General features: G+C 40.0%; 2 protein-coding genes across 13 annotated transcripts in view; one reads left to right on the top strand and one right to left on the bottom strand.

Annotated features, from left to right (window-relative positions):
- Window positions 1-2,166, top strand: part of TOPBP1 (DNA topoisomerase II binding protein 1) — a 26,491-nt gene extending 24,325 nt beyond the window's left edge. For all 3 annotated transcript variants that reach the window (XM_068935608.1, XM_068935607.1, XM_068935610.1), the window contains exons 26-28: window positions 479-568; window positions 1,014-1,175; window positions 1,517-2,166. In XM_068935608.1, the coding sequence (XP_068791709.1) occupies window positions 479-568; window positions 1,014-1,175; window positions 1,517-1,660 (396 nt within the window). In that variant the 3' untranslated portion in view covers window positions 1,661-2,166. The remainder of the gene's footprint in view (window positions 1-478; window positions 569-1,013; window positions 1,176-1,516) is intronic.
- Window positions 2,165-20,320, bottom strand: CDV3 (CDV3 homolog). Of its 10 annotated transcripts, XR_011139724.1 has the most exons (8): window positions 20,078-20,320; window positions 18,067-18,146; window positions 16,416-16,552; window positions 15,150-15,309; window positions 14,812-14,859; window positions 13,893-13,942; window positions 13,677-13,761; window positions 13,291-13,510 (listed from the first exon to the last, which is right to left on the bottom strand). XR_011139724.1 is itself a non-coding variant. In XM_068935626.1 (7 exons), exons 1-7 carry the CDS (start codon window positions 20,318-20,320, stop codon window positions 13,494-13,496), a joined length of 735 nt encoding a protein of 244 aa, XP_068791727.1. In that variant the 3' UTR covers window positions 11,637-13,493. The 10 variants fall into 10 exon arrangements, 8 of the variants coding, with proteins under 8 accessions (XP_068791732.1, XP_068791727.1, XP_068791725.1 ...); XM_068935626.1 differs by lacking the exon at window positions 13,677-13,761 and having other exon boundaries at window positions 11,637-13,510; XM_068935627.1 differs by lacking the exon at window positions 13,291-13,510 and having other exon boundaries at window positions 13,619-13,761.

Here is a 20,320-nt window from a genome sequence, read left to right as displayed (position 1 = left end):
CCTATTTGGAAACAGCAGTAAGTGCTTGTATGAGGCAACCAATTGGTCCTAGATGCTGTATTGCTACTACAATACTGTAACTGAGTAGATGGTACAGTGTATGAAGTTTTAAAAAAAAAAAAAGAAAAAAGAAAAAAAGTTGTTTTCAAATAACTTTTTCTTGAAGATGTATTTCAGTAAATGAGTGTCTGCTGTACTAGAAAACCCATTGCCAAGTGTTTTTGAATGGATTGGTTTGTCCATCTTGCTAAGCAGTTGAAAGGCAGAAGCACTGGTTTGGTGGCAAGCTGCCTGACTCTATGGTGGTGGCCCAACATTTGTATGTTCTGCATCTTGTCTGCCTTTTACATTTAAAAAGACAGAACTAGGTGACAGCAAATCTTGATCTGCCAGATATTACTGGGAGGGGTAGATTGTAGGTATGTTAAACATTTTATAGCACGGACATCCTTTGGGCTAAATTGAATCTTTTGTCTAGGGGGCCTTCAGTGGCTGGAAAGTGATCCTAAATGTTGATCAAACCAAGGAAGCAGGATTCAGGCGCCTTCTTCAGTCAGGAGGAGCAAAAGTATGTAGTTTTTCTTAAAAACTAATTAAATATGTTGTCTAACATTGTTTCTGTAGATACTGGTACAATCTCTAACCTGGGTGCTGAGCATTGTCCATGCTAGTTAAAGGTCTTAAACAAAATTGCTTACACAGAGTAGCTGAGACATGGTCAATGGGTGGGAGAAAAAAAGCTATGATGTCTTCATTTTGCACATGCCACACACAAGTCAGTAGTGGTGAGGGAATTTAGGATAGAACATCTGGGCCCTGCTCTGATGAGAAGGATCACCCTTCTTGAAATGTATTTGATAGTAAGAGAACTGAGCTGTGAATGGCATTTTATTTCCTATCAGTTTGTTAGTTAACTTGATGAGTGACTTTCTAGGCCAACAAATGTATTTGTCTTCCCTGGGAAAGAAACACAAAAATAAACTAGTTTTTGTCTGTCATGTTTTAATCTGCAGGTGTTTTCTGGTCATTCTGTGTCTCTCTTTAAAGAAGCTACTCATCTCTTTGCTGACTTCAGTAAGCTGAAACCAGATGACACCAGGGTTAACGTAGCAGAGGCAGCAGCCCAAGGAGTGAACTGCTTGAAACCAGAGTACATCGCTGACTACCTCATCCAGGTGTGCATGCCCACGGCGCTCTCAGGGAGTACTCTGCACCTCCAGCAGAGATGAAACAGGTTGTGCCCATTGCCTGCAATGACCCAAGCCATTAGAGGTTTTTGAAACCGACCACTGCTATGCTGGTGACGTCTTGCCAGTAATTATGAGTATTTTTGCCCTTGGTTTCAAATGCTGATTGCCATAAGGTGACAGCCTTGTTTCCAGTGTTGGAAATGGGATTTGTTGCAGGCTAGGGAGCTTGTAAAAATGTACTCAAAACTGTTGGTGTGGAATGTGCTTTTTCTTACTTTCCATCAAAAATTTGACTACTTTTTTTTTTTTTTTCCCCCCTATTGAAGGAGCCACCACCTCCAATGGAGTCTTACTGCTTGCCAGAAGCTGAGTCCTGCCTTCAGAATAACAAAGAACTTGGAACTGGATTATCCCAGAAAAGAAAAGCAGTGGGAGAAATGAGCAGAGTCAAACGATCCAGAATACACTGAGAAAATTCCCTGTTTTTAGTTAGTACATTTTTTATTCATATTTATATTTTTTCATTCTCACGACATGAATTAAAAGCTTTGAATTTCATTTTTAATTTGTTTTGAGATTAAAATAAGTTTCCCGTAATACTAATAGGAAAGGTTGGTTATTGGTAGTATCTAAAAACTTGGCAAGCACTCATCCAAAAAAAAAAAACTTTGTCTCAACAGTGTTATGATCACTGTCACGTTACTGACTTGTTTAGGGCCGCCATCCTATAACAGTTAAGAAACGTGAGATGCTTAACACATCTTCCAGCTGTGTGTTGCAGGGAATATCTGATCAGGTAGTAAAAATACTTTTGCATTTGCAACAGAATAACAGACAGATTTTACATGAATTTTTCTTCTTTTGGTATTTAATTTTGGGAAACAGGGAAAAAGACAACAACAGTAACTGGCTTATAAATTTTGGTACAAATAATGGGTGTACATAGTGACTGTAATAAATTATTTCTATAAAATGCTCTGCTTGAGGTTCTGCCTTTGAATGGTAATGAATCTGATCAGCAACCATAGAACCAACTCCATTTTACAAAGAGGAGACTACTTCAGAGATGAAGTATGTCTGACCATGCTTCCTGGTGGATTGAGTCTGCAACAGAAAACAGAGGCACAACAATGATGTTAGTCTTCAACACGTGGAACTGCTCCTTGCTAGGCTACCACAGTACTTGACAAATTATTTAATCTTTAGTAACTGTGGGATGTGGGTCTCTGTTCACTGAGAAATTTCTGTATGTATGTCAGTTATACCATGCTAGCCTGGGTGAAAGTGCATATCTGTGTGCTTATTAAAGCAGAAGTGCTGTCTTCTCTAACAGCCTGTGTTTAAGCAGCTGTAATGGCTGCAGCCTGTTTGAACAGGGAAGAAAAAAACTGAAGTTGCATGGGCAAGTGGAACTGTCTGGGGGACTGTATGTAACAGTTAAAAATCTATTTAATAATTTAAACCTCTGAGAACCAAAAGTGCTTGGCAGTTGCTTGTTTTCAAGAAGTTGTGCATATGGGGCAGAGAGGGCATATTCTATTTTTTTTCTAGCTGCTACATAATGTGTATTTTAGAAAACCTTTGCATCGCTAACGTGGTGGAAACAAGAAAGCAAGTGTCCAAGCCCTAGTGTGACCTGGAGCCCGCTCTGCTCAGATCTTGCTCTAACCTGGGGAAGAGCTCTCCCTTTGCTAGAGGGGAAAGGGGGGGGGGGGGGTGTGAAGGGGCAAGGAGCCTGAGGCACGTGGGCCTTTTCACATGAAAAAGACTAGGAATGCAGCTTGCTTTATGTACAGGACGCTAGTTCTTGTGCATGTGCTTCGTCCTTTAATGCAGTGGCTATTTTTGTGTCTAGGGTTACGATGAGCTCTGAAAGACACTGACAAGCAGATGACCTTGACAGGGCTGTCAGGAAGTATAGAGAGAAGTCAATGACTGCAGGGAAGTCGATTCTCTTTCAAAGGCATTGCCCCAGAAACCTGTGGTCCTGCAGCAGTTAGGCTTCATTAGTGACAGGAGTGTCACTGTTGAATTGTAAAGACTAGACTGTGAAGTCTTACCCTTGCTTTGCTTTTCTTGATCTTAAAAGCATGCTTGATGATATTAGAGGTTGGCTAACAGTGAAAAATAATCTTGTTGCTAATGCCTTAAATCACATTTTTAATTGCCATTAAAATACAAAATTAATTTCCTATTCTATTTGCAGAATGTTGCTTTACAGTTACGTTTGCTCTCTGGTTTAGGTGTATTACCAGGTGAGCTATAAGTAAGCATCAATGTGCTCTTTGTCATCAGCAGATGCCATGGTAGAGGGGGTAGCGCTGCTTTTCTTGTTTTACAGAGGAGAAACCACTGACTAGGCTGAGACTGTTTAGCTAAGCTTTAGAGAAGGAGGTGTGTCAAGAGACATGCAGCTCCTGCAGCTGTTGTGACTCGGTGACAGGACAGAAGTGGAACCACCAGTGTTTCAGCACTGGTGTATGCATACATCTGTAGTCTCAAACACCCCACTGTGCGCACTGCCTCCTGCCCCAGCGGACTTCAACAGAGAAAGAGCCTGGGTCGTAATGCAGGGGTGAGGCTGGCATTAGGCAGATACAGGGAAGGAAAAGAGGCCTTTGGGAGCACTCCAGCAGGGAAGCAGAGGAGGAAGAAAGCAGCTGTTACAGCCAGAGATGTAGAGCACAAGGCCACAGCCAGCAGATTTCACACTGTTCCTAGAACAACATGCTTAAAGCCAGCATGCTGCACTCAAGCACAGTAACCGTTGTAATTGCTCAGCATCACTGTGAGCAGATTAGTAAACACAACAAAGCAGTGAGACAACTGTGGAGGTATAAATTCATTTGCTGCTGTAAGATAAATTTATTTTCTTCAGCTTTCTTCACAGGCAACATCACAAAAGTGCTTTACAGAGTTTCATACAGTTACTCTAACATGGGGAGAAAGAACAACTACTGCACATTTAGAAGTTGTCATATGCAGAAGCCATGATAGGTAAACCAGGGTAAAAAATATCCACTGACAAAAAATATATATATTAAGGTTTTGAACTTAAATTATAAACATATGTAATTATATAAATAGACAGGCACCATTAGGTTCCTGTGTAAACTGTGGGGACCACACAGGGATTCTCAGAAATTGATCATACTGTATTTGGCTTTGCTGAAACACTTTCTGCTACACTGAATGGGCTCCTGGCCACATTTTCCCAGACAGACAGTATCAGTCTCCCCTACTACTGTAGGCAGTCCAGTGGCTTTCGCATCACTTCTTCAGGTTAACTTTGGTAGTGAGGCATTCCAGTATACAGTTAGAAGCAAATTCATTTTATAGAGGTGTCCTCTTATTACTCTGCTTCACCCAGTCATCTCATAGTCATTAAAAAAAGGTTTCCTATAGTCTAGGTACATGCTGCTGTTTAAATCAGACATTTGTGTTTGCACTAACAGGTTCCACCTGTGAAAAGGAATAGGGGTCTACTGCTGAACTGTGGTGTACTGAGACCACTGCTACTGCTTCCATTTTGCAGTGTTAAGCCCAAGGTGCTCAAAGCCAGTGGGAATGAGGCATTTGAATAGCTTTCGAGAATCTAGGTTGAAATGTAACAAACGAGTGTACTTCAAAAAAAAAATCAAGGGTTATCAATCAATTACTTACATTTATTTGCTAAGCATTTTGCAACAGAAATGGCACCAGGTGTGTGAAGCTAGAGCCCTGACCGAAGGAACACAGCAGTGCTCTGTTCTTGCTTAAGCAACTTGCTTAAAGAACTGGTGACCTGTTGGGGAAGGATGGGATACTGGGCTTTTTACAATCTGTGTTTGAACGGATCCTTGGCATGGTAATAATGTAGATGAGCAAAAGAACAAGGGAATACCAGGGAGTGAAGAAAGGTCCAATACTTAACAGTGCACAGCTCAAGCTAGTGAATAATTTTTGCTCTGCTTCTGAGTTGCAGAAAATACAAACAGAGCCAATTAGCTAGAAAACACTGTCACATTGGCTTGAGGAGCCAATTAGCCTTTTACCTAATTCCCAGTTTAAACACACAGTCCTCAGTCAGAGAGAACTAGTCAGTCTCAAAGAGTACTGCGTGGTTAGTAAATATATAGCGGGGAAAGGATTTACACAGGGGCAAGACTGGCCTTCAGTGAGTGGTAGCAGCATAGCTGAGTCTTAAGACACAGGGGAAAGGGTACAAAAATCCCACATTCAGACAAGTACAGGGTAAAGTTTCTCATATCCCCTCTAACCTCACCCCCAAAATTAAGATTTGGAAGGGGGGGGGGGGGGGGGAAAAACCACCTCTCTGTTCATATTTGCAACCTTTACAAATCCCCAGCAGCCACATTAGGATTTTGTCAAAAACAATTAAGTGCTACAGATAGAACACCTAACATAATTTATTTGGATGCAAAATCTAAGGTATAATAATCTCTCAACCACATACCATTATTAGTACCAAACCCAGCTATTCTGTATAATGTGATATTCCAATACTGAGACAACGCAGCTCTTAAAAGGAGGACTCAAGCCTTTTGGGACGTATAGCTTACCATTTAAGACACCTTCTTTGTATTTATAAACAAGGCATTACTCATCAATGCAATCAACATTTAAAGGCTTAATCTTATTTACAGAAGTACCATCTCTAAAAGTATAAGATGAGAATGTAGAGAGATGAAACAAACCACAAAAAGACTAAGCCTGGCCCCAGTGTTGCTGCACTCACCTTCTCAAATATTAAAATTTGAATGTCAAGTATTACTACAGCTATGCGAGATTAAGTATGCCTGAGCCCATCTGATTGCTTGTCCGATACAACATCTGCCTCATCTCTGCCAGATTCAAAGAGAATAACGCAGAAATTTAAAGAGATTTTGCTATGGGACTTTTTTGTGCTTGACTCTGGCTGTTTATAGCTAGAATTCTAATGAGATCTCAAGTTTTAATGAAACTGATCTCAAGTGACAGAAACAAGAAATAACTCCACTGAAACCAATGAAGTGAGGTTATAGGAGATCAGAGTCATGCATGTTTTACCTGGTTCTCAATGCATTTGTTGTCTTTATCAGCCTGTTTTTATGGTTTGAATCATTTTGTTATGGTTGTATATATTCTGAAAGAGGTACAAAATAAGTGGTTTGTTTTAATTAAAAGAGAAAACTTATGACAGCATTTTAACCAACAGTTTTCTGTAGGCAAATTATTTCAAATAGAGCAGACAGTTATAACTCAGTGACTTCAATGCTATCAAAACTGAGCTAGAAATAAAATTCAGCACAGAAGAGAGGAGACAAGAAGTAGAATAGAAAATGTCAGATCCAAATAAAAGTTAATAGGAGCATGCCATGCTAATCACTGGTAAGGAGAGTGAATTATATACACGAAATGAAAAACTGAGTATATAGGATGGCAAAAGCCAATGCCCAGAGAAAATTAGATGTGTCAGCACAGGGGAAGATGGTGATTGCCAGGGTAAGCTACCTAATTGTGTAAACTCAGCAAATCAATGGCAAAGGAATGTCAAAAGAAAAAAAAATACAAGGCAATGAATACTGGAAAGGCTTTAAACCACTCATACATGCTCTGGTGGATTCTGAATTAGTTGTGATCTTTCAAGGGGACGATCTAGGCATCACCATGGACAGCTTGATGAAGACATCTGTTCAATGTGTAGTTTCAGTCAAGAAAGCGAATAAGATGTTAGGCTGTATTAAAGACAGAACAATATGGAAAAATATTACAGCACGTATTTCTCTTGGATCCTTAATGAATATTTGCTGTTTCATCAGCACCTTAAGAAAAGAGACATATTAGAAAATACAGGGAGGAAAATGATCAGAGGTGGCAGAAGCAGCTCTTCATAGCTGGAAAGATGGTAAGAACAAGATAATTTATTTCTGAAGGGGAAGAAAAAAAGGAATAGATGATAGATATCTTAGAAGTACTTTATGACCCTTTTCTTCACCCAGCCAAGTAACAAGACATTCCTCAAGGTCATTTTAAGCCAACTACTAGTTTGTTGATATCATTGCTACATGAAAAACATCACTTATCACCATAAATAGACTAAAAAGCCCCCTATATTATTCTTTAATGCTCAGCGTTCAGCTAGTTAAACAGTTCCTACAAAGCAACTGCAACAGTCTGTTGAAACTTAACAGTAATCATTTCTGACAGAGAATTGTCATGACTGATACATCTTAAAAACCATCTTAGAAGTGCTGCAATGATGAAATATCTGCAAGAGAAATTAACTGCCAGGCCTCATCACTCTTCCTGTCCAGTACCCACCAGAGCTCTAATTTGTCTGCGTCCATGCCATCATGTTCTCTATCTCTATTTGGAGGCCTGCTACAAAGTCCGAGGGATGAACCTTGAAATCAAGAGCAATAGCACACAAGGGCATATTCATAAAAATTGTTTCTGTGTTCCTCCAGCTGCAGTTAACTGATAGAACAGCAGACAATAGTGAACAGTGTAACCATCTCTCTGCATCGTTATTCCTTCCTCTCCCTCCCTTCCTACCCATCCCTCCGCTCATTGCCCTCAGCTTTATCTTCTGAGCGTTCCCTTCCATTATCCTAACGTTCCAAAGAAACCTCAAATACAACTATTCCCCTTTGTCTTGTTTTCCTCCTTTCATCCTCTTCCTCCACAGCTTAACTTGAAAGTTTTTTAAATCTGATTTTAAGACAAGATTACTCTCTCCCCAGCATTTCCATCGTACCTGGATGCTACTTCATCTTAAATAAGGACAGGGATAAACAGTAAAACAAATGTTTGTTTACATGCAGAGAGGGGAAGAAACCTACATTCCTACTAGAAGCTACCACTTAGTATCCTGACACAATTATCTACTTGCATCCAGTAGATAATCATGATCGCTCATCACGAGTGAGTATCACTAGTTCACAGACTCTAAACAAACTTTAAGACAGCCACATTATAACAGATGGCTATGAACTGTGAGCAGACTTTTATTTCAGTCATGGAGTTTACAAAATAGAGTACTATTAATCTTAATGTATTCCACATAAAAACAAAAAGCCTCATGTTAATACACCACTCGGGTTGCACAGCTGATCACAAAAAGAAGGAATGCCAGATGAAGTGCTCAGCCTGAATGTTGTCCTTGCCCATACATATTAAAATACAGTCTAATTACATAGTACTTAAACAGAACGTATATTACATTCTGCAGAAATAAGCTTTCCCCAAAGTAGTATTAAAATATCATAATGAAAGCTAACGTAAAGACCTTTTTATAAAGGTTTTCAGACTTTGTCCTTCTATTGCACCTTCCGTTAGCCCCAGGACTTGGCAAAGAACAGCTTTAGCCTCACAACAACCCTGTGAGGTAGGATTTTTTTTTTTAATTATTATAATTCTTAAACAGCTAGAGAAACTAAGGCAAAGTGAAACTAGATTATTGGACATTAACACAGAAGCTCAGTGAAAAAAGCAAGGCAAAATCCCACTCTCCTTGTCCTATGCTCCTACTATGGAACACGCACACTTCTTTTCACTGCACACAGCTGTTTTACATGATATTTTTCAATCTAGTACTCAAATCCACTGCTTTTTCTTCATGATTTATTAATACTGTGGTACATCTATATTCTGGCTAAGCAGCCCACTGAACTTCATTAACCTTGCTATATAATACATATTCTAAGCAACTGAACATAAAATCAAGATATACGTACCATCAGAAGTTGCTTCCCAAAAAAGGAAAGGTCTTCAAAGCAATTTAAATCAGTGTCTCACTTTTTACCATAGAGAAATGAAAAGAACTCTTAAATAAAAAAAATAAGTTATTTCATAATGAGATTGTCTAACTTATCATTTGTCCTTTCTTGGTTCTCTTTCAGCAATTGGTTAGATTGCTTTGTACCCATAAGAAATTCTACCCTCTCTCTGGAGAGTTCCCCCCGCCCTTTTGTTATTTTTCTAAAAGGCCAAAAAAAAAAAAAAAGAGGCAATAAGATGCTTTCCCCAACTAGTGAACTTCAAACATTTTTGCTGGTTTAAACTCAGACCTGTCACTGCTGGGAACAGTACTTGTTATCTCTGTAGTACTTTTCCTCCTTCCAACTTACACTTCACTCCCTGCCTCAGACCGTACGTTTAACACCATCATTTAGCAAAAGGCCTTCCTACTCCCTCCCACTCTCATCTTCCCAGTGTTTTACTTGCATATTTGCCACTTTCCCTTTTTTTGTTGTTTGTTTTCAAAAACACAATACACAATAATTACTACTTATCTAAAGCAGGATTAAACTCCTCAGTTTTCTTTTCTGCTGTCATTTCTTTTTCCATCTGCTAGACCTTGTAAGTTCTCACACTATACCTGGATCCAGGCAAGCTTTTAAATTATTCCTGAAGAATTTATCAGTAAACGTGTTGGACTTTTTTCCTTGTATGCACCTAATTTATATACCTGAAATTTAAAAAAAGCTTCTTAACCTCCCAAACACAGCATGTATTTACAATTGAAACTCATTTGTGAAATTAAAAGCTGAAGAACAGGAAGGGGCACTTTAGAAAGCAAATTACAGTCAGATGACTAAACCTGGATCACGGCTGTTCACAAGGTCTTTTTTTTTTTTTTTTTTTTTTAAAGAAGTCAAGGTTTTTCAGTTAAAAGTTGAGTTTCTTGGGCCTTTGAGACAAATAGCAAAGTAATTATGTGAAATATGAGGTTTCTGTGACTATTTCAGTATTAAAAAGAGTAATGTAACTACCTACAGAGTATAAACAAGCACCTTTTTATCACATGAAACCATATTAGTCTAAATAAGAAAGAGTGCCTCCATTTTAGTTATGGCATTTGAAAGACAGCCACTAACGAGTTTTAAATTGCTCGGCCAGGCTAGGAGGATTAAAAAAAAAAAAGGTTTATTGCAAATGCTCAGATAAGCAAATTCCTAAGTATACGGTCCTATTAATCTTATACTGTGTTTCCATGACCTAAACAGCATAGAAATCTCAGCCATGCTGTGGTAAAAGAGCCAAAAGATGCAGTCCAATACCAAAAAACCAAGTCCCTATGATGACAGACTTCTAATACAAACTCCATTTATTCATAAGTTTTCTGAAGACAGTTACCTTGCACATGATTGATAAAGCTAGCTACAAAGAAAAAAACTTGAAAAAATTGAAGTAGCAAGAGAGGGTCGTCACTGTTAGTTGTCAGTTCCTCTTCACTTGCAGACGAGATGAAACCTGACAAAGCTACAGCCATGGAAAAAAACTAATGCTCTTCTAGATTTATCACAAACTCTAGCAATTATAGCTGCCATTCCTACAGCCAGCATTCCGAAAGTCCAACTTTGTAACAATTACCTCGTTTTTGGCATTTAAAGATTCCTTAGATACAGACCATACAAATCAAGAACACATCCAAACCCTTCCTTTCCAGTACGTTCTGGGCACCTGGATGTTCCACTAGCAACGTCTTGATTTTATATCTTATGCTTGCATTTGAGGCCAAAGAAAGTAATACTGAACCTTTAAATCAGAAATTAACAACAAGGTCTCCATAAAAACTTAACTATATTACAGCATAGGAATTTACCTGATACAGCACAGAATTAGGTTTCACTGAGTGGCATCAAGAATCTCATCTCTACAGTTGACGATCTTTCATTTATAGAACGAGGCTTCAAACGAGCCTCGGAAGGAATGGAATGGGCATTCTTAGCATGCCTCAGATGAACGTAACTACCACCCAGATAAAGTTGGACTTGAGAGTCTCAAAGGCATACTGAGCTTTCAAAAACTACTTTCAAAATTTCAGGCATGCAGAACATTTAATTGTCACAAGGAAGATACTGACAACGGGTATTTTCATAGTTCCTGGCACCAGGAACTATGGTTGGTATATAAATATTGGTGTATTTAACCCCAAAACACTTTAAAACAGTGCAACTTTCCTGTGAAAGACACTCTGTACTATGGAAAGCTGCTGCATTTCAGGTTTTTTTCCTTTAAGCCTCAGATAAGGAATTGGAATGATGCAATTAAGCAAAGTCCCCCCCAAAATACAATCTCTAGCTACCAGCAGCAGATGGACTTTTGTAAAGCTACTGAAACAGCAAAAACCCTCCAGAGTTTTTCATCCTGTAATTCAGCAGAGCTACCTTCAGTGAAAAGCAAATCAAAGCTTCATCCATATTTCAAAACAGTCAGACTCAAAACAGTCTTATATGGTTGCAGAGCTAAGAAATCACACTGACAGGTAATAAACTAAGTATCTTCAAATAAAAGCCATATTAATATGCACTGCTATAAGCTGTTACACATAGCTCACCTGACTATAAAGCTGACTACCCACTCCATGGTCTGTCCCTAAGAGATCCAAATACCCTGCATTTGCTCAGCTGTTGCATGGTCATAAACTGGAACTAAAGGTAAAGATTCATTAGACTCCAGGATCCATGTATATGTCCATTTTATTTGATTTGCAACTGTTACAGGGTTTTCTTGAACTGCCAGAAGTCATGCCCAAAAACTCAAAGAAGGTACAATGGACAGTCTCATCTACCCTTCATACAGTAGATTAAAACTTGATTCGTGTGCATTGACAATTTCAATCTCTTTAAACATCAGGAGAAGTGTTTTAAGATTTCACATTTCTACTACATCACCAGGTGACATGTCCATTTACCATGAATTCCACAGAAATCTTTAGTGACAAACCAACAGTTTCGCTGGCAACAATGTGTTTTCAAGGAAGATACATGGCTCAGAGTCAACAATATTGGTATCAGTCTCTCAGTGGGGTTTTGTTTCCAAAGGAAGTCTCCAACTTTAAGGATAGTCTCTTGAGCCCTCTATTTAATAGCAGCTTCCAGGAGAAATTTTAAAGACAGTTAACTCCGCAAGGGCAAGGCCAGTTTTAGTCTGTGCATAAAAGAACCAGGTGAAACCCCAGGCCCACTGAAGTCAACAATTCCCACTGACCTCAGAGAAGCATATTGAAAGCGAGTGAGCAGTTAGTCACAAGGAACCCAACTATGCAATTCCCGCACTATCCTCATCTTCTACAGATGCACAGTACTCCCACACAAGTGAGCAAATTTTGTTTTGTTCCCTTGTTTTTCTTGCCACTGGAACTCTTATTTTTTGGCATTTATTCTGAGAAACCTCAACACTGGAGCACGCCACTTCATTTCGCTTCTGGTGTAAGAGTTTAGAGAAGAGAAAAATAGTTACAGCAGGACACTTTTGGTACTTGTCAGGTTTTGTTCACTGAACCAAAGCTATGGGCAACATCCTGTACTTTCGGTATAAGTGCCGTTTTGCCTACTTCCACAAAATTAAGTCAGAGATGAGACTAACTTAAAGAAGCCACTGCCTTCCATTATTATTACCAATACTCCTGACTTTGGAAAAAACACTATTTAGGAGTTTTACTTAGAGGATTTCTGCCTCAGCCTGCATGCTTCACAAAAGTAGCCAAACAAACATGGCTTACCAAGCTTTAGTTATCCTTCTGTAGTATACAAAGTCATTTTGGTTATAAAGTAACCATTGCCCTTCAAACAAATATGTATTTTTGGAGAAGTTTTATCTAGTATTGCTACTGCCATGTATCTTGCATTTTTAAAAAGATAAGTTCAGAAGACTATAGTCAGAGTCTGGATATCTCTGTGTTAAATCAAAGCTCTATATGTCTTTAGTGCTTTAGGGTGAGAAAGACCAAGCTCATGACAAAAAAAAAAAAAAAAAGAAACAAACACAAAATAAACCTTATTTCACTATAACATCTCACATTGTTACTTAAATATGCTGCAATTTGATACCAGAAACAAGGAAGGCATTTTTGTGGGGAAACAGAAAAATGCTTAAACAGACAACTGTGAAAATGGCTAATTCAAACAGACCATTCAAACCCATAATTCCTCAAATCTGATTTTGAATGAGTTTTAATTTGTTTTGCAGTTACTTCAGTACAGCTATCTAAAAAGGTAAACAAACTACAGCTCTGTGTTGTACTTGGATAGTATGAGTGGTATGGTATGCTCCAGAAGTCTCTAGTAGGCTATGGCTACACATAACAGGATTCCTCAGAAGGGGAACAGAATAGGTTTCTCATTAAGGTCACTTAAATCTTTGTTATAGCAAATTGGAACCAAATGGCTGACTTCTGCAGGATTTCTGACAGGAATCCAGTAGAGCTGGTTTCAAGTTTCAGATGGCCACTAAAACAGCTGTAACCTTCTCTTCCAGAAGTTGTGATCCACATGGTGTCCACAATGAGTGCAGCAAGTCTGAGGTAGTCAACCTTTACGAAGGCTCAGTATCTGAACATAAAAAGATTTTGAAATGACCACTGGCTGTAGGTATCTTTCTGAGCAATTAAAGAACACTGATGACTCTTGTTCAATCATTTACATTAATTTGCCCCATATCCAATGGAGAAGTTGTAACATATTATGCTTCCATAGTGCAGGAGAACCAATCACTTACGTCAAAGTAGTCTGCACTTGCTGCAGTAGATCCAGCAGAAATAAGGTGGCATGTTCATCATAGCCGTTAGCTGTAGTTTAGTTACCTTAGTAGAAGGGTTACCAAAAAAGCATTCCTTAATTGTAATGTGTATGCAGCTCTACTGATCCCCAAGCACAGCATACTGGTTGTCTAGCTGAAGTTTAAGTGCCTGGTTTTTTGAGACCTCATCCCTACCTCTAGTTTTGTGTTTTACTACTTCAAAGCTCTTCTCCATTTCTTTATCCCTAAGGGAAAATAAATGTAATCAGTAAATATCTTATCACTAGCTTGTGATTTGTGAATTTCTAGCCAATTTCCACCCCATCCCAACAAAAACATTACTACAAACACAAAACATGAAGGTCTAGAGTTTTAACAGAATAGCCAAACACTCCCAAGCAAATCTTGTTTAAAAAAAAAAAAAAAAAAAAAACACACACACAAACTGTTCTCCACAATCAAGCTCATCTTCCTGTACAGTTCAGGCTATGTTCTAAATTTCAATATTAATGTTCTCTAACGTATATTTTAAAAGCACTTTAATGAAAAAAGGTTTTAGAAGAGAGAAGTCCATTCACTTTCTAGACTGCTAGTCAGTAATCAGAAGAATATATGTAATTGGGTATACCATACTTAATGTGCTACGTCAAAATAGCATTCAGAGATTTTCATCTTAGCCCAATTTACACCATTCAAGCCCTAAAGCATCAACGACAGCATGTCTCATTTACCAGAGAGACAAAACTAGACCAGCAATAGAAAAAAAAAACCCAAAGCTTCTGCTAGAACGTGTCAGTCAATACCACACTGAGAAGTCATAAAACACAAAAGAATTGGGTATTAGCCTAGCTATCTCTTCTGTAGGGAATGAGACTATAGGAAAATCAGGACTCTCAGGCAGTGTGAGACAGAAGTCTCGCACGCAAGAAAATACGGCAGGCTTCAGCAAAATTGGAGGGCTCATCTTCCCAACCTAGGGCTCACATAGCAAGTTTTTGAATTTATGTTCGTATTAAAATCACATCCTTCCACTTAAGTCACCTTTGTATTTCTAACAAGAAGGCTCAAAATATTCTGTTCATTTCTACCAATAGGTAACAGCACAGAGCCTCACCATGGTTGCTGTCTCAGCGAACGGCATGTTGACAGGAGCAGAAACACTCTAGATTAGGAAAAATCCTTCAGTATGTCAATTAAATGGATAAGATAGCTGTCAGTCTTGTTTGGCTATCTCACTGGGCTACGTCCCGTGAAAGTGGTTTCATGGGAAGCCCTCCACAGAGTTGGAAAATACAGTTAAGACCTCTCCCATTTCTTTGCCAGATAGAGAATAATCTATCTCATATATTACTTTCCCACGTGGAAAGACACTAGCTTTATCTCTATAACAAGAACAAGAATGCAGAGAATACAGTTAAAATGTCTCTTAGGGGATTAATGAAATGTACTTACTTTCGACTGTCTACAAGCTTGGCAGTGGACTGCAGTGATGGAAACTGCGTATCACTATAGATTTCTGGTGGTCCTTGCTGTGCTCTCCGCGGCCTGCCCTCCCTGGCACCAGGCGGCCTGTATACACCACCAGTTTGCACTGGTTCTGGTGCTTCTGTAACTATTTATAAGAATGAATTTTAGACAAGTCAGTCAGTCTGCACTCATCCCAAAAAAGCACAGATTGATATAAAAGTATGAAAATATTAAGATTTGTATTTAATAAGTATGTTATCGCACCTTCTAACGCTCTGGAGGCAAACATTTTAGACTAGTCAAGAAGTCAGGTGTCATCTAGTTTAGCAACTGCTTATTAGTCAATTAAAGTATGGCTCTACTGTAGCGCCTCATCAAGTTCAGAGCATTAGAACCACTGAACAGAACTTCCTGTATCTTGTTTACAATTTATTAATAGCTTGTCTTTAAAACTTGAGGTATTAACACATAACTCTGTATTTGCAAATAATTCTGTATTTGCAAATCTCATTTACAGCACCTCCACAGATGTAGAGGGGAACATCCAAATAGTTTATGCTTAAGGTAGCAATCTACAATGAAATAACACTGATTAATGAAAAAAATAATGTACCTATTAACTCAATGGAAGAGATTAGTCTGAACTCGGACCACAGCTACCTCAACTCTAGTAATATTATGAAATTGTATTTAATCAAACCTGAAGTTCTGTCCCCGTTAAAAACCCTCATTTTGCAATGTTGTTTCCTGTACCCCACAACTGATTTGGAAAGAGAAAAAATCCACAGTGTACCAATTACTGAATCCAGCCTAAGAAATGCCATATTAGATATTGGATACCGACTGAACACCAGCTTATTGTCAAAGCAGTATTTTTAGATCAGCAGAAACATTTAAACAGATTCTTTGCAGATGGCAAAGTATAGGGATCTCACTCAAAGAAGGCATACCAGTTTTTTCTACTTTTGAGGGCTGGAAAAAAACAAAAACAAAAAACAAAACTTCTCATGCATGCTTATTTTTAGTATCTGACAGCACTATTGATTCAGTTCCTCAGGTTCCTTCAAAAGAAGGTTCTCTCATTTGCTTCTACATGTGTAAAGCAAGCCGTTAGATGTTACGAGGTGCCAGGACAGGAACTGCTTCTTAGGCAGTTGCCTATGAACAACTGAAACTCAATCAGATATGAATCCCTGGACTGAAGAAAACACCAGACACCCCCCCCCCCCCCAAAACCTGACTTAAATTTACCAATTGCTTCAACAACAGGTGCTGGTGCAGGAGCTGACTTGTTCCAAGGACCAGATGATTTGTCTATACCACCTCCAGCCTCCTCCCAGTTGTCACCTGGTTCTTCTCTTTTTTCACTTTCATCATCTTCTTTTTCACTACAAAAGAGAAATGATAAGTAGCACTTTACAAAAATATAGGTCAAAGACTTGCCAGAGATTACACAATCACCAAGGACAGACTTCACAGCTACTGTACAGAAGATACTAGATTTAGTTCTGTAACCACCATGTTACTACTTCCCTCAGAACAATTTTGCCACACCACCACACAATTCAGAAAATGAAGTGGAAAAACCAAGGAAAAAAAAAAAAAAGAGACATATTCAAACTGTACCAGGTGGCCAAGGCACAGGAGTCAAAGCTTTTCTTTCACCCCTACTAGAAATAGTCAGATACTCAGAAATAATTAGCCAAGGATAGCTACCTTAGAAAGCTATGTGGTATACTAGGATATACATGGAAGGTCAGGCTGGGTCAGGATGTACAGGAGGGTAAGGTTAAATAACCCAAAACATTGGTCAGAAGAGCTGCAGCATGTCTGAATACAGAAGAAAATTACACAGCATTGAATCCTACTAATCAAAAATGGATAAGTCTTTTGGAAAAGCAATGATCAGAGAACAGTCTTACAAAAAAAAAAAGCCTGTCATTTCTGAAAACTAAATGGCCTTTGATAACAACAAACTAACAACTAACTTTGATAGTAATGAGAACAATCATACGAAGCTCGATCAAGGGCACAAACACATCATAACCTATTTTAAAGTACAGCCATGAGCAGATGTCTACAGAACAACAAGAACAGGGAAAGCATATGCAATCTTCCCCCCCTCCTCTTTGTGTTCCCAGTGTCCAGCTATCTTCAGCAGAGATCTCCTGAGCTGGGCATGATGTCTGCCTAATTAATAACCCTCACTTGTTTTTTTGGTTTGTTTTTTTTTTTGTTTTTGTTTTTTTTTCTTTCATTTACTTGTCCAGTCTCCCCCTGAATCCACAAACGCTAAGCAGCTATAAAAGCCTATGGCAAGAAGTTCCACACGCCTGAAAATATGCTACAGCAGTAAAAGCATTCAAAATGCTGGCCTCTTGTCTGGAAACTTGCTTTTCAGTCAAACAATGTAAGTTTGACCTCTAAGTTAGTAAAGCACCCCACTTGTTGCTTAAGGTGTCATTCAGACATGCGATTATCTGTTGGATGAGACTCATAAATGCAGTCCTAAGGGTTCTTGTCAGAGGTCACTGGTTTTACCAACTACATTTTCACACTCCTGAAATAAAAATGCAACTGTTTAGACATTTACTTCCCCAAGTACTCTCCCCCCCTCTCCAAATACACACACACATATATATATGAGTGTGTGTATGCATGTACGCGTGTGAAAAGAGAGCATGCAAGTGAGCCAAAATACCAGCATGAGAGATTCAGGAAATAAAAACATCTGAAGACAAATGTAAAATCTGAATTACCCTGCAGCAAAGAGTTCTATATCGGTAGAAACATATAAACGACTATTTAATTGGATTCCATGGAGGTAGATCACCAAGAAAGAAACTACCTTCAGAATTAATGATCGTTATTCTGGGAGATAAAAAACAAACAGAAGTAATACCTTATTTGCATGGACTGAACTCTAAGACCACTATAATCAATTTCTTCCTTTTGCTCAAACTCTTTCCAATCATCCTCCTCCTGTAAGGAAAAAAAAATAATTGTAACTTGTTACCATCTTTACACCAAAAGCAGAATGGAAAATGTAGCAAAGGTAATACAAAGGGAGAAGCTGCAGTTCTAAGGCAAATCAGTTATCGTGCATCACTGCCAACAGGGGCAAGGATTCAGCTTACACCTCCCCTAGCTTACTGCATGTCATCTACAATGCACTTGTGAGCTGATTTTAACTCACTGGAACAGCTAAAAAAAAAAGCCTCAGCCAAAAAAAAAAAAAAAAAAAAATCATTCAAGTGAAAAAAACAAATCAGCTCAGGAAAAAGCCAGAGGAAAGTCGAGAGATAACACAAAGTAAGGAACAGGATCATGCAATCAAGAGCAAGGAAAGAGGCAAGACCTCTCGCTTCCATTGACAATGAGCATTTACGACCGCTTGGATGCACATGCGAGCTTTAGCCTAGCTTTCTCAACTACCTACTCCATATGAGCCCAATAGTAAAGGAATATTCAGAGTAGCTTATGGTAGATTTACGACAAAAATTAATATTAGTATATTTAACTTTATCAAATTCCGTTTTAAAACTTACAGAAACATACTCCACAGGCTAGTTGTCTACTGTTTTTGTATACTAAAACTGCTGTATTTGTGAAACTAACTTTTTTTAAAATACATTTTGTCATAAAACACTATTTAAAAACACATAAAGCTATAAATGTCACTGGGAATTTGAAAAAGTGTTTGGGGGAAGAGGGGCCCACCTAATGGGAGCCAATTTTGTTCTACTGCTTAATCAGCAGCAGATCCAAAGGTTATTAAACTAGGCCAAAAATGGACCTGAAGAGATAAGGAGTCCTCTTTTGCTCCTAGAAGCAGCTTTAAGACACACACAGCCCAATTAGTAGTTTACATACTTCCTACAGTTTACACAAAAGGCAGTTCTCTTACTTGGAAGAGGAGGCCCTTGCAAGCAAGGCCTGCCAATGGTATGATCTCCTTCCTGCTCAACAGATGGGGAAACAACTTCTTTCAGGGGTACTGTCCTAGGATGACATTAACCTACATTAAAAGCTCTCCTGCTAGAAGCTGATACCTGCTTTAGAGTAACAGCATAAGTAGAGAGCAATCACATGTTATTGAGCTGGCTGCTGAAAATCAAGTCTTTTGCGAAGAATGCAACTCCACAGCTCTAAAACGTTGTATATGTCTTACATCACCTCCTCTTGGGCAACACCATTATTTTCCAAACTAACATACCTCTCATGTTTAATTTTATGATCTTTATTTCTAATTTAAGTAGAAGCTTCAGTAAAATGAGATATTGTTTTATAAAGGAACGAGAAAGAAGAGTGGCTGAAAGATTATCTCCTGAGGGCGTTGAGCTCCCCGTGTTGAACGATGTTAGGAAACGGCACAGTATTTCTCAAAACTCGTTTTCAAATACACGGTACGACCAATTGTCCGGCACTAACGGCACCACCAGCCCTTAAGCTTCCCTTGCGTTCTAACCGTTTCGCTGCGACACGGTACCAAGAACTACCGGCAGCAAAACCCTTCTGGACAGAAGGGCAAAAAGCCGGGCGCGCTTTGCCTGCGCACGCCGGGGGGCTCTCGCCGCTGCGGCCCACAGGCCGCGCACCGCAAAGCCAGGCGGCTCAGGGCTGGCACCTGACGCGACTGCCCGGTCCCAGCCGCTCGCTGCCCGACCCCGCAGCCCGAGCGCGGCGCTGAGCGGCGGCCCCACCGCCCAGGGCGCAGGGGAGGCGGCGCGCCGGGCCCCGCCGCCGCGCACACACCCGCGAGGCCGGGCGGCCCCGCTGCCCCGGGCAGGGCCGGGCCGGGCCGGGCCGGCGGCGCCCCCTACCGGCAGGAAGGCGCCGGCCGGGCGGAGGCAGCCGTGACCCTTCCCCCACCGCGGCTCCAGCCCCGGCCCGTGCCCTCCTCCCCGCCGCACCTTGGTCTTGGCCGAGCCGGCGGCGGAGGCGGCGGCGCCGGAGCCGCTGCCGTCGGCCGGGCGGGGTCCCCCGGAGGCGGCGGCGGCGGCCGCCGCTGCGGCGCTGGAGGAGGAGGAGGAGGAGGAGGAAGCGGCGGCGGAGGCGGCGGCAGCGGCGGCCCCTCGGCTGCTCTTCTCCTTCCGCTTCTTCTTGTCCCGCTTGGCGAAGAAGTCGTCGAGGCTCCTCTCCTCGGTCTCAGCCAT

This window comes from Struthio camelus, chromosome 2, assembly GCF_040807025.1.
Source record: "Struthio camelus isolate bStrCam1 chromosome 2, bStrCam1.hap1, whole genome shotgun sequence".
Lineage (NCBI taxonomy): Eukaryota > Metazoa > Chordata > Aves > Struthioniformes > Struthionidae > Struthio > Struthio camelus.
Note: the sequence above shows the minus strand (reverse complement) of the source record. Positions and strands in the feature narration are given on the sequence as shown.

Bases quoted from the DNA above. Each gene is read 5' to 3' on its own strand.
- CDV3 (XM_068935624.1), bottom strand. From the start codon at position 20,320: ATGGCTGAGACCGAGGAGAGGAGCCTCGACGACTTCTTCGCCAAGCGG. The intron at 18,147-20,077 runs GTGCGGCGGGGA...TTTTCCTTACAG, and splicing joins CCGGCTCGGCCAAGACCAAG to GAGGAGGATGATTGGAAAGA. The intron at 13,943-14,811 runs GTGAGGCTCTGT...ATTTTCCCTTAG, and splicing joins TCGCTGAGACAGCAACCATG to GGATAAAGAAATGGAGAAGA.